This window comes from Vidua macroura, chromosome 2 (genome assembly GCF_024509145.1).
Source record: "Vidua macroura isolate BioBank_ID:100142 chromosome 2, ASM2450914v1, whole genome shotgun sequence".
NCBI classification, from domain to species: Eukaryota; Metazoa; Chordata; class Aves; order Passeriformes; family Viduidae; genus Vidua; species Vidua macroura.
Window position 1 is genome coordinate 68,197,504 of NC_071572.1, and position 11,177 is coordinate 68,208,680.

The 11,177-nt window shown below is 40.5% G+C and overlaps 1 protein-coding gene across 4 annotated transcripts in view; it reads left to right on the forward strand.

Annotated features, from left to right (window-relative positions):
- The window catches only part of GRAMD1C (GRAM domain containing 1C), a 52,271-nt gene extending 41,391 nt beyond the window's left edge, over positions 1–10,880 (forward strand). For 3 of the 4 annotated variants that reach the window (XM_053971427.1, XM_053971429.1, XM_053971430.1), the window contains 9 exons: positions 1,062–1,208; positions 1,984–2,102; positions 3,171–3,313; positions 4,894–4,997; positions 5,688–5,867; positions 7,356–7,413; positions 7,911–8,021; positions 8,848–8,953; positions 10,671–10,880. In XM_053971427.1, coding sequence (XP_053827402.1) covers positions 1,062–1,208; positions 1,984–2,102; positions 3,171–3,313; positions 4,894–4,997; positions 5,688–5,867; positions 7,356–7,413; positions 7,911–8,021; positions 8,848–8,953; positions 10,671–10,748 — 1,046 coding nt within the window. In that variant the 3' untranslated portion in view covers positions 10,749–10,880. The remainder of the gene's footprint in view (positions 1–1,061; positions 1,209–1,983; positions 2,103–3,170; positions 3,314–4,893; positions 4,998–5,687; positions 5,868–7,355; positions 7,414–7,910; positions 8,022–8,847; positions 8,954–10,670) is intronic. The other variant, XM_053971428.1, reaches the window with a different exon arrangement.
- Positions 10,881–11,177: the final 297 nt, after the last annotated feature.

The window sequence follows — 11,177 nt, forward strand, 5'->3', positions numbered from 1 at the left end:
TGCTACCAAGCCAGTAATGTTTTAAGTGCTGTAACCTTAGCCTGCAGGCAGCTAGTGAACTACAGTGTGATATTCAGGCTCCCTTTGCATTCGTGGTTGGCACTGACCTTTCCTAGCCCTGAGCATTCATTTGTATCAGTTGAAAGGTTGGCTATCCTGACTTGTGTCTGTCTACTGCAAGATTTGCTTTTGGGCTGCTTGTTTCATTTTAGTGGTGCTGGGGGTGGGGGGGGATTGTTTGTCTTGCTGGTAATTATAGTTTAGGATTTACTTGTTTCTAAAGCATAAGCAGATTGAGTCGAGATTGGCACAGGAAACTGCTTGCCCTCCAGGATTATAGTTATATCCCTTATCTCTTGCAAGTGTGGCTGAGAAAACCACAAAGCTGAGTCATGCCAGCAGCCACCAAGAAGCAGAAATAGCAAAGATCAGTGCTGCAGCCACAGAATGCCACTGAGGTGCTCGGTGGCTTTGAAATAGATAATGGCATTTGAGCGTCTTCGTGCATTTTTGGGGACTGCAAAATCTAGCAGGGTATCCCTTGTGTTACTGTTCAATAGGTATGGACTGAAGAACTGTTTGGGAGTCTACCTGGTCTCTTAGACTGTGGACATTACAAGTATTACAAATGTTAAAAGCAGAATTCTGAAACCAGCCACAAGAAGAAAACTGTTATGGTTTTACTGTCCTTCTTTCTTGTCCTTTGTACAGTAGACACACATATTAATGAAAATTATGCTAACTTTCTTTCCCCAATGTTTCTTGCAGGATTAGTAAAATACTGAAGGCATAATTAAATGGATGGTACCTTTTGTTGTTAATTTATCAATTGGCACAGGAAAGTGGTGGTAGTGGTGTGTATTTGAGAATCAGCCCTGGAATTTGTTCTTGAAAGCAACCTACCTACCTACCAAACCATTTGCTGCTATCCTTACTGTGTTTCTGAGAGTGAGAAACAAATGCTGATGCAAGCTTGGAAAAGATTTAAGCTGTAATAAAGCCTAGAATGCTATCAAGGTTATGCATAATACTGTTCTTAATCTGATCTCTGTCTTTCTTAGCAGTGAAGGAGACTGTCTCTGACAATGATCTCTATGGGAGACTTTTTATAAACAGAGTTTTCCACATCACTGCAGACAAGATGTTTGAAATCCTTTTCACCAATTCTCACTTCATGCAGAGGTTTCTTAATTCCAGGAGTATAGTAGGTAATAAACTCTTCACCCTTCTGCCTGTTACAAGCTACCCTGAAAATTTTTACCTCTGAGAATTGTTAAATAGGTCTAAGTTGAATTTTAAGTTTTTCCTTGCTTTAAAATAATCTTAAAGCTTTAAAGTTTCACTATGAAAGAGGATATTTAAGCCTAGACTATTGTTTCCCTAGGTATGCACATTTTGGAGTAAGAACTTCATTGCAGTGCAACACAAAACTGCACCTTAATTGCCTGAATTTTGAGTAGGTTATTAACTTGATGCATTCTGGGGTATTTCTGATTACATTGTGTCCCAGAAATAGTGAAATTTATATGGCTGGTACACAGGCAAAAATCATTGCATCCTCCTAAACGATACTGACAGGCTTTAATTTTCTGGATGAGTAAATTTTATTCACTGAGACCGTAAGAACAGAAAATCAAGTCAAAAAGGGTAATATTTATTCAGTGTCAGCTGGGAAGGCAATGTGGCAAAAGCTTTTGATAATGCTAAATGAATCTATTCAACTTTAAGCAAATGGGAAATGACATATTTTCATTTAATTGTTTACTCTTTTCTCCACCCTATTTCAGTAGAGTCAGGCTCAGTAGAGGCTATCCAGAGCCTCACTTTTTTTTATTAGCAGACTACATGAGTATGGTTTTTCCTGGAAAAACCCCACAATTAATTGGAACCAGTTTTGCGTCTTTCCCCCTACTCCTCTTCTCAAACTGTTAAGACATAAGACAGGTAATTTTTATGTGAGATTTTGCATAACTTCTCATCTAGATGCTGTATCAACCCCTTGGAATAGAGACTCCAATGGCAATCAGTTGAGGACTTTGACGTACACTGTAACGATTAACAATCCGCTCTGTGGGAAGTTCACAACTGCAACTGAAAAGCAGGTACTGTGTGCATGTGTGTGTTTGTCTGCTGCCCTTTAAAGCAAGGGACAGGTCAGTTCTATGGTCTGTCAGAGTTCTGTGAACTGAATGAGCATCTGCAGCTTAAACAAAGCATCTCTCAGGTGGCTTGCTGTGTCTCTCACCCTTAGAGAGACAATGCTTATTAAATGAGAGGGGCTTTCTACCTTTACAGATGGCTGTAAACTCCCATGAAACTTGTGGGGAAAAGTATTAACGTCTCTTAGGAACTGGGGGGTGAAAAGGTACAACTAAAGGATTTCAGTGTCCACTTCTGGCCTCCCCAGTATGAGAGGTGAAGAGCCTAACAAAGGGCCACTAAGATGATGAAGGGACTGGAGCACCCCATGTGAGAAATGGCAGAGAGCTGGAAATGTTCAGCCCAGAGAAGAGAAGACTCAGAGGCATCTTAAAATTTATAGAAGCATCTGAAGGAGGGTGCAAAAAATTCTGAGTAAGGCCACAGATTTCAGTGGTGCTTAGTGACAGGACCAGAGGTGATGGACACAAACTGAAACACAGATGATTCCTTCTGAACATCAGGAAACACTTTTTCACTGTGAGGGTGACTGAGCAGTGGGACAGGTTGTCCACAGAGGTTGTGGTACCTCCTTCCTTGGAGGTATTGGAAAGCCACTTGGACATGGTCCTGGGCAACCAGTTCTAGATAGTCCTGCTTGAGTTCTTGGATAACACAAGCACCAGAGGTGCCTTCCAGTCTCAACCCTTTTGTAGTTCTGCTTTGGGAAAGGTCTCAAAGAAAAGCTGTGGTCATGAGGCAGTGGCCAGCCTTGTATCTGGTATTTGAGGTGGCAGTGGGGAAGTCCTGATGCTGCCAATGTTGTCTCTAGCAGGAGGCATCTTCTCTTTTCCCACCCCACCTATACTTGATATTCTTAACTTGTTTTTATAGTGGTTCTTCAAGCTTTCTCTCTCCTTAAGTTCACTTGGAGTTGGTTGATCCAGCCTAAGAACTTGGGCTGAAAAGCAGGGGGGGGAAATTTGTGTACCATGAATATACCTTCTTAATTTTATTTTCTTTTTTGATAGATCCTCCATAAGCAGAGCCAGAAAGGTCAGTCTTACCAGGTGGATGCTGAGGTGCTGACCCATGATGTGCCCTACCATGATTATTTCTACACTGTGAACAGATACTGCATCAGCCGCACATCCAGTCACAAGTGCCGGTTACGGTGAGCTTGTGTGCTGCACGGGGGGAGGGCAGGAGCCAGGGCAGGGATGTTCTGAGCTGATGATCACTTAAAGATCTGCCAGCAGCACAGAGAATGTTGGCTTCTCTTCTGAAAAATAAGCTTAGTTTATTTCTTGTCACGTGTATGCTGTGCTTGGATCTCATTAATGCAGTGAGAAATTAACTGAGATGTGACTCTGAGGTATGGAACTCATCTCCAAGACTGATCTGGGTCCTGACCAGTCTTGTGTTTTTGAGTGCAGCTATGTGAGTGGGAGAAATTGGAAAAAATTGAGATGCTTTATTAGAAGGTTTCCCAGACATCCTTGCTAAGGGCCTATAGAGGAGAATGGTTTCACAGGAATGTGCAGGGAAATAGAATGTACTTCATTTTGCAATTAGGGTACTCAAGTGAACTTTATCTAGATATGGAATTTCCTCTCCCATTTGTTGAAAACATTGTAAGTGGTGCTGTCTTTAGTAAGAGCTTTTTTCTGAAACTTAATAAGTACTCAGGAAAAGTTAGCAAGCCTGGATTCTATTTTGGCTAATCTCAGGCAGTAAAACTACTGAAAACTCCCTCTCTTCTGGGAGAAGGGAGGTCCTTGAAAGACTGCTTTGGATTTTTTTTGAGTGAATCACTGTTCTTCTTTGAGACCTAGACTTGTTTTTTCTGAGACATGTGACAGTGCTAGGATACAAGCAAAAACCTAGGTGCACACGGTGCACAGAGCATACGTGTATAGAACAGATGGCACATGGTGATGTTACAGCTGGCCTTACTAAACTGTGTTTAAAATGGCTCAGAAACTCTATTTGAAAGGAGTTATTTTGTTGTACCATACACAGTGGGCTTACATTGATTTGGAAGATTGCTTAAAAAGTTGAAAAAGGTGTATTCTAGGATGGTCAGTCGTCTTGACTGAAATCAAGGACTTCATCCTTTATGAGTAGCTTTGCGATTCACTCAGTTACAACCATGCCTCTGAAGGATTCTTGTCTAATTCATTTTTATTCTGGAAGCAGTATTGATTAGCTTTACCTGAGGAATGCAAGTAATGCACAGTAGGAATGTAATTTTCCCCTCTGTCATGCTCACAGAAAGACAGATTTAAATTTCTGTCTACTCAGGATAGGATTTGAGCACTTGATGTATGAGTTGTGATGAAGAATTTCACCTTCTGCTATTGTAGTGCCCATGTAATATACCATGTGTACACATACAAAGTAAAAATCATTACTTTATTATCTGGAAGCCTGAATCCAATTTTAAATGTGTGTTAAAATGAGAATGCTTCAGAGGGTGGAAATCATCTGGTAGTCTGAGTCTGAAGGAAAACATTCCAAAATGTTTCCCATAGTTTGCCATTTAGATTTTGATGCTTTAGCAAGAGATGTCTTTGCTAGTGTCTGTCTCTTGCATTTTTTCAATGAAAGTGCTGCCCAGCTGGAGAACTATGGCAGTTCCAGTTGGTATTGCAGAATTTAGGCATAAGCTGGAGGCTGCTTCTGATAAGAGATTTCTGCTATCACTGTGCTGCCTTGAAGAGCACTTTTCCATTATTGCATTCTGTTTTCTAGGGTTTCTGCAGAAGTGAAGTACAAAAAACAACCATGGGGCCTTGTCAAGTCTGTAATTGAGAAGAATACCTGGGGAGGAATACAGGAAAACTTCAAACAACTTGGTGAGGCATTTTTTTTCTGTGTGCTGGACTAAGCAGGCTACCTTTGCTATGTATGTTCTTGTGCCTCTCAAACCTGGCTCCTAGGAGAATGGCTTGAAAAAAAGGCAACACCTCAGCAGTCTTAAAGACAGATCTTCCTGTCATCAATGTTTCTGCCAGTTCCAGGGTATGAAAGAAGCCTTGTGGCTAACAAGGGGCTCTTGTATACCTGGCCATAATGGCTTTCAGAAGGAAATACAAGGAGCAGCAGGAAAGCTGTTATTCTCAACTGCATGTGCTTATCTCTAAGAATTTCCTTGACTGTGCATATGAGAAGAGAAGCAGTGGCACTTGGCAGGCTCCATGAATGTCTGTTCACAGCCTGGCCAGCCACTGCTGCAGGCTCACAGTCTAACACAATTTCTAGCCTCAGTCTAACAGTGTCTTGCAGTGCTCTTCCAACTGCTGTCTGGCATAGCATTGAACAATCCTGCCTGGGCTGAGTGTGCACCACCTCTGCAGAGTGTTCCAAGTGCCCTCTAGAAAATAGAACAGAGGTGGAGGTCAGGGTGTAGTTTGCCAATTACCTGCTTTAAGTTCATGTGCTGGAAGGTGTGCTTGTTCCTCTCATTGTCACCTTGCATATCTCACAATTTGTCTTCAGCTTTGTTTTTGACAGTTTGGTAACCTTATTTTTTTTTCCCACTGTAGAATCAGATCTCCTAATGGAGGAATATGCAATTAATCAATCCATAGAAGACTCTGGGAAATTGCTTGCTCTGAGACGAAGGCGACGCACTTTACACCGGGGTTTGGCAGAATCACTTCCCAAACGCTCTTCCCAACATTCCTCTGGTGATATTGGAGTAGAGTCCCAGGGCAGCTTAATAGGTAGGAATTTTTTATATCAAGTGTTTTCCAAAAAGTATGTTAAAGAAAGCATAACTCTTAAAATAATGCAAGAGTAGCACTTGTGTATATATTGCTCTTGTCTGTGATAGCAAATACTTTAACAAGTTCAAGCTTCTTCAAGCCTGCATAAAGTATATTTGGAGTATGCATGATCACTTTTATCATGAATATTTAATGAAATTAAGGCCAATATCACCTTCAGTTTTAAAACAAACAAAAATCAACCAAAATCTTAAATACTGTTCTGTATCTGCAAAGGTTTAAAAATGAGATTGGATCAGGGGAAAAAAACCTGATTCTTGTAAAGTTTCTGAAAAATTTCTTTTTTTTCTTCAAATAACTGCACACACAGGTCATGAGTTGATTGAACTTTGCCACTTGCCTCTTGGCCCTGTCATCTCAGTTTTGTTATTGATTTTTAATGTTAAGAAGTCTGTTTCCCGTATGCTTCTGTAATTTCTGGGTCACTGAAGCATTTCTTGCAGTTCTACTGCCCTTAGGCACGACAGACTTGGCCACCAGCATATACAATGTTAGTTTCACCTAGAGAGATGAGGAACATCTGTGCACTAGTTTGCACCAGGGAATGGTGGACTCCATGACAGAATTTGAATTATAAACAGTTGAAGTAGGAGCAAGTACACTTCCCTAAAGAGGGAGGCAACACTGAGTATGGATAGCACTGAGAGAATATTTGGATCAGCAGCGTGTGTAAAGGACTCTACCTGTGTGACATTACTTCCTAATTACTTCATTTTGCTACTGTTGCTCCATTTGTCAGTTGAGCATGTCTCTGTGTACACTACAGCTTTTATGTATGTCTTTTGTGCAGGGCAGGATGTGCAAAATTAATTATATTTCAAGATCAGTGTGCCCACAGTGATAGGTGCTCAGTTTGCAGAGAATATGCACACTCTGTCCCTCAGTGTCTGATCCCTGATGCCTGCTGAATAGCAGATGGCCTCTTGCAGGGCTGTTTTCAAAACAATAGATAAACCAGGTAGGGGTGTGGGACAAGTTACAAATGTAACTGACATTGGTTGTCAGAAAGATAAATGTGAGGAGGAGCACAGGCAGGAGAGAGGAGGGAGCCACGTTGCAGCCTGTCTGTGCTGTGTGTGACTAGCAGCACATAGGCATGGTAGTAATAGATGGACTGCAACCTTCTCAGGCTATTCAGGTTTAATGTGACCATGCCCCAGCATTGTGTTCTCCCCAACACAGTGGGTAGGGGGAATTCTGATGGAAGAGCCTGACTGTTCAGCCAGCTTCAGAGATGACTACAAAAATGCCTTGGTGAATGTTGGAGGTGATCCTGTGCACCTACATGACCTGATTTTGTTTTCTATCAGAAGTTATTGAGCTATTCTGTGTGAAGTGCTGTGCATTGACATGCATCTATCTGCAGACATCCTTTAGGAATGTTCTTTAGTACTTTTTAACCTCCTTCTCTTCCATGCCCTATAGGAAGGAAAAGAGATGCAGTAAGTAGGACCACCACCATCATTGTAGTAATGAGTGTCTTGTAAGTACTCACTTGCATTAAAGTGTTGCTTGGTCAAGCTCATCTTGGTTTTTATCTGTATTTGTTCCTCATTTACATGTTAAGATTGCATGTAGCATGGTAAACTAATTTGAGTGGAACATGTGGGTATGAAAGGAGAATGGATTGACTTGGAAAATGTCATCCTTGACAGGATGAAAATGCTGACTTGTCAAACTAGTCTGCCTTACAGGTTTTCTTAGGTCTGATCCTACTAAAAAATAAAGTCTAGCATCTGCTAATTCCTAATTTTAAAAGTTCCAAGAAGAGTTACTGTTGTTTGCCATTACCCAGCTTAATGGTAACTGCTAAGAATTGTTCAGATAGATACTCATTTTCAGTATAGTGCTGCCTTACACCTTTTTTTCTCCCAGGATGCTGGGAGGATTCTGTTTCCTTAGCTATCTTTAGCTATGATCTTGTGTTTGTAGCATTGCAACTGAAATTCTTACAAAACTTGATTTTTGTTCTATCTACAGTTTGCTGCTCTTGGTCTTGCTGAATATAACACTGTTCCTCAAACTCTCAAAGATAGAGCATGCAGCCCAGTCCCTTTATCATGTCCAGCTTCAGGAGGAAAGCTCTTTGAAGTAAGTTGAGTTCACAATCTTTGCTTGCTTTCTTCTTCAGCTTATGTAAGAATCGGATCTAAAAAAATAACTTGCCACTCAATTTCATTTTTTATAATTTTTCAGAAGTGGCTGGGGCTTGCTGTACTCCTGTGTTCTATGCTGAAATCCAGTGACATATCTGACTTCATCTTGCAGTAATAAATTTCTTCTTTGACAAGCTGTTTTGGGAGAAATGTTAACCTTAGTTTGCATTTATCAGTCTGCTGTGACTCATCTTCTGTGAATATCATAGTGCTGATCACAGAACTGAAATGTTCATCCTGTGTGAACCAGCATGTTCTCAAATGGAATGTTAAAGATTCATTTAGCTTTTTAGCTTCTCTCTGTGAGTCTCCTACATCTCCTCTCCTTCACAAACTTCCATGTTAGGTGCCTTTTCTACTCAGACACAGAAAGATGTTGCTTCCTCTTGAATACAGTATCAACAAAAACATTAAAAAAACATATCCTGATTTTGAGTGTGGAAGGGGTGTGGGGACCTCCCGTAGTGACCATCTCAGAACTGGTTAGAGCAACTTTCTTCCTAAGAAGGATCTGGCTCCCAGAAGTGTGGACCTTACATTGAAAACATAATGTGAGGACAGTTTTTTCTTGGTGGCTGTTGCCTGCAAAGGTCTGAGGTACTAGCTTCAAGAAAACAGGGATTGGAATTCAACTGCAGGCAGCTTTGTATGTAGCTTTTATAAGAGGATGCTTTGAGCAATGGTGGCAGAGAACAGTTGCTTTTAAAAAGACATTGAGATGCTTGTTTCATGTTTCTGATGTAATCTCAAATCTTTTTCAGCATATCCCCAGAAATTGTATCAAAAGAGGAGATGCCTCAATATGATAAGGAACAGGTTAAACATGTGAAGGGAGTTTTAAGAGACTCAATTGAAATGCTTGAGCAGGTAGGTCTGAAAATCTTTCCTGGCGATGTTCTTGTTTCTCAACAACTCAAGTTTTCTCCCTTGTATTATCAGCTTTTGTTTGATGTGGTCTGCTGCTAGATAAAGTTTTCTTGATCTGTTTTGCCCTAGGCTTGAGTTTAGTTAATAGGCAGTGCTTATGTTTCTGATGTTTTGGGTTGCTTTGGTTTTGAATCTGTTTCTTGGAGGGTTAGGGTTTTTTTGGTTGGTTGCTTTTTGTTTGGGTTGATAGGTTTGTTTGTTTGTGGGTGGGTTTGTTTTGTTTTGTTTTTTGTTGGTTTAGGTTTTTTTTTTTTAATTTGACTAAGATGCAAGTACTCATGTCAATTTTCTTAAGCTTGTCAAGTGCTTAAGAGATGTGTTAATGCAATTCTGAATCATGACAAAGCAAAGACCTGGAGTATTTCAAAACAGATTCCCTTTTATAAGAACACTCTTATTAAGATTTGTGAAGTGTTTTCCCATTTTATTATGGGCTTTCTTCATTCAGGTTTATCATAGCATTTGCTCCTCACTACTCTTCTAGATACTGGCAAGAGCTTCACTTAGTGTTGGTATTAAGGGGTCACCTGATCTCCAGTGAAAAATAAATAAATTCTGCAGACCATATGTTTCTGAGAGGCTCCAGAGAAGATAATCCTCCTTCACAGTAACTTAAAATTTTAGGCTCTTGTATACTACAGACACACACACAAAAAGAAATATGTTAAATACTGTTGTGTCTCTTTGATCCTGAAGTCCATGACTGTTAAATCCTTACAATTCCTAGGCTGAAATTTCAACTCGGTACCTGAAGGACAGTAAGATCATGCTTTAGTTTTTACTTACTACTCAGGAATACTCTGATTTTAACTTTTTTTATTATATCTTGCAATGTGATGGAATAAATTATTAGTTTAGGAAAGCTGAAGAGGGAGTTCATGTGTACCTTTCTGCATCGTTTGCTTTGTTCTTCCATGCACTAAAGGAGGTTAGAAAAAGAAGCCATTTTTTATACTCCTCGTTTAGAGGTGTCTCTGCATGCACAACTGCCATTAATCTATTAATTAACTACTTTGATCATAACTTGAAAAAGCCTAAGTGCTGGAAGTTTCACTTCAGAGACAAAATTTTCTGGTTTTCATGCCCTTTTTATTTTCTCTGCTTACTATCCAAACAATTCCTAATTCTGAAGCGTTAAGTGCTTTTTGAACACGCAGTGAGAAAAAGAGAAAAGTGAGAATTTAGCCACCTTTTTCATCCAGAATAACACTTTTTGTCTGGAAGTCCTGACACATCATAATGCTTGCTACCTTACGTTTTTTGAGGGGTGTCAATAATCTAAACATGTTTTATGCATCAAAATGCACTAGGAGGGCCAGGTAGTAAAAGAAAATTAATATTGTGCTGCCATGTTCCTTGGAGTATTTGCACTGAACATTATCTGTGACTAAAAATGAGTGGGGTTGTTTATCTGCTGTGCTGTTGTCTGGTGAGGTGTTAAGACTTTGTCATCCTGGACTGTTAGTATTTATAAACTCCACAGAGTGTAGCTGTTAGGAGAGCACAGTAAGCCAACTGTTTATGGAAACAGGGAGGAGGAAATCACATGAAATGTTTAAATGAAAAGGAGGAGGGAGACTTTATTTTCCTGATATCACTCACCCATGCAGGAGACTGACTTAAGTAATTGGTGGGGGGGCGGATTATTTCTTCACAGCTGAAGATTTCCCTTTCCATGCTCCAAAGAAGCTTTGACCACTTGAACAGGACACAGAGCAGCAAGACTGAGAGTTAATAGCCACATCAGCTTTTAATTCAAGACATCGGAAGAACAGATGTGTGTGTGAGGACTTGTGGGGTAGGGACTGTAACTGTCTCCTCTGGACTCTTTACTGTGGCACAGAATAAAGGTTTGTGGAAGAAGTAAGTTGGGTTCTGCATTGCCATAGCTTGGCAGCGTTGTCTCTCCTGCCAGTCTTCTACCCTGGGGAGTCTCCATTCAAAACAGTGCAGAGCTCTTGGATCCATCCCAGGGTAAGTGAGTGAGGGCAGTTGTACTGCTGGTGAGTGGATCTGAACATTTCAGAGGGCGAAAAACACTCTCGGCAGGGAACTGGGCTCGTCTCTTAACGAAATTGCAGCTTTTTATGTCAAGGTAGAAAATGACCATCAGTGAAGAGCGTTTTGGAGAAAAAAGAACGTTAGTGGATTCATAGCCACATAG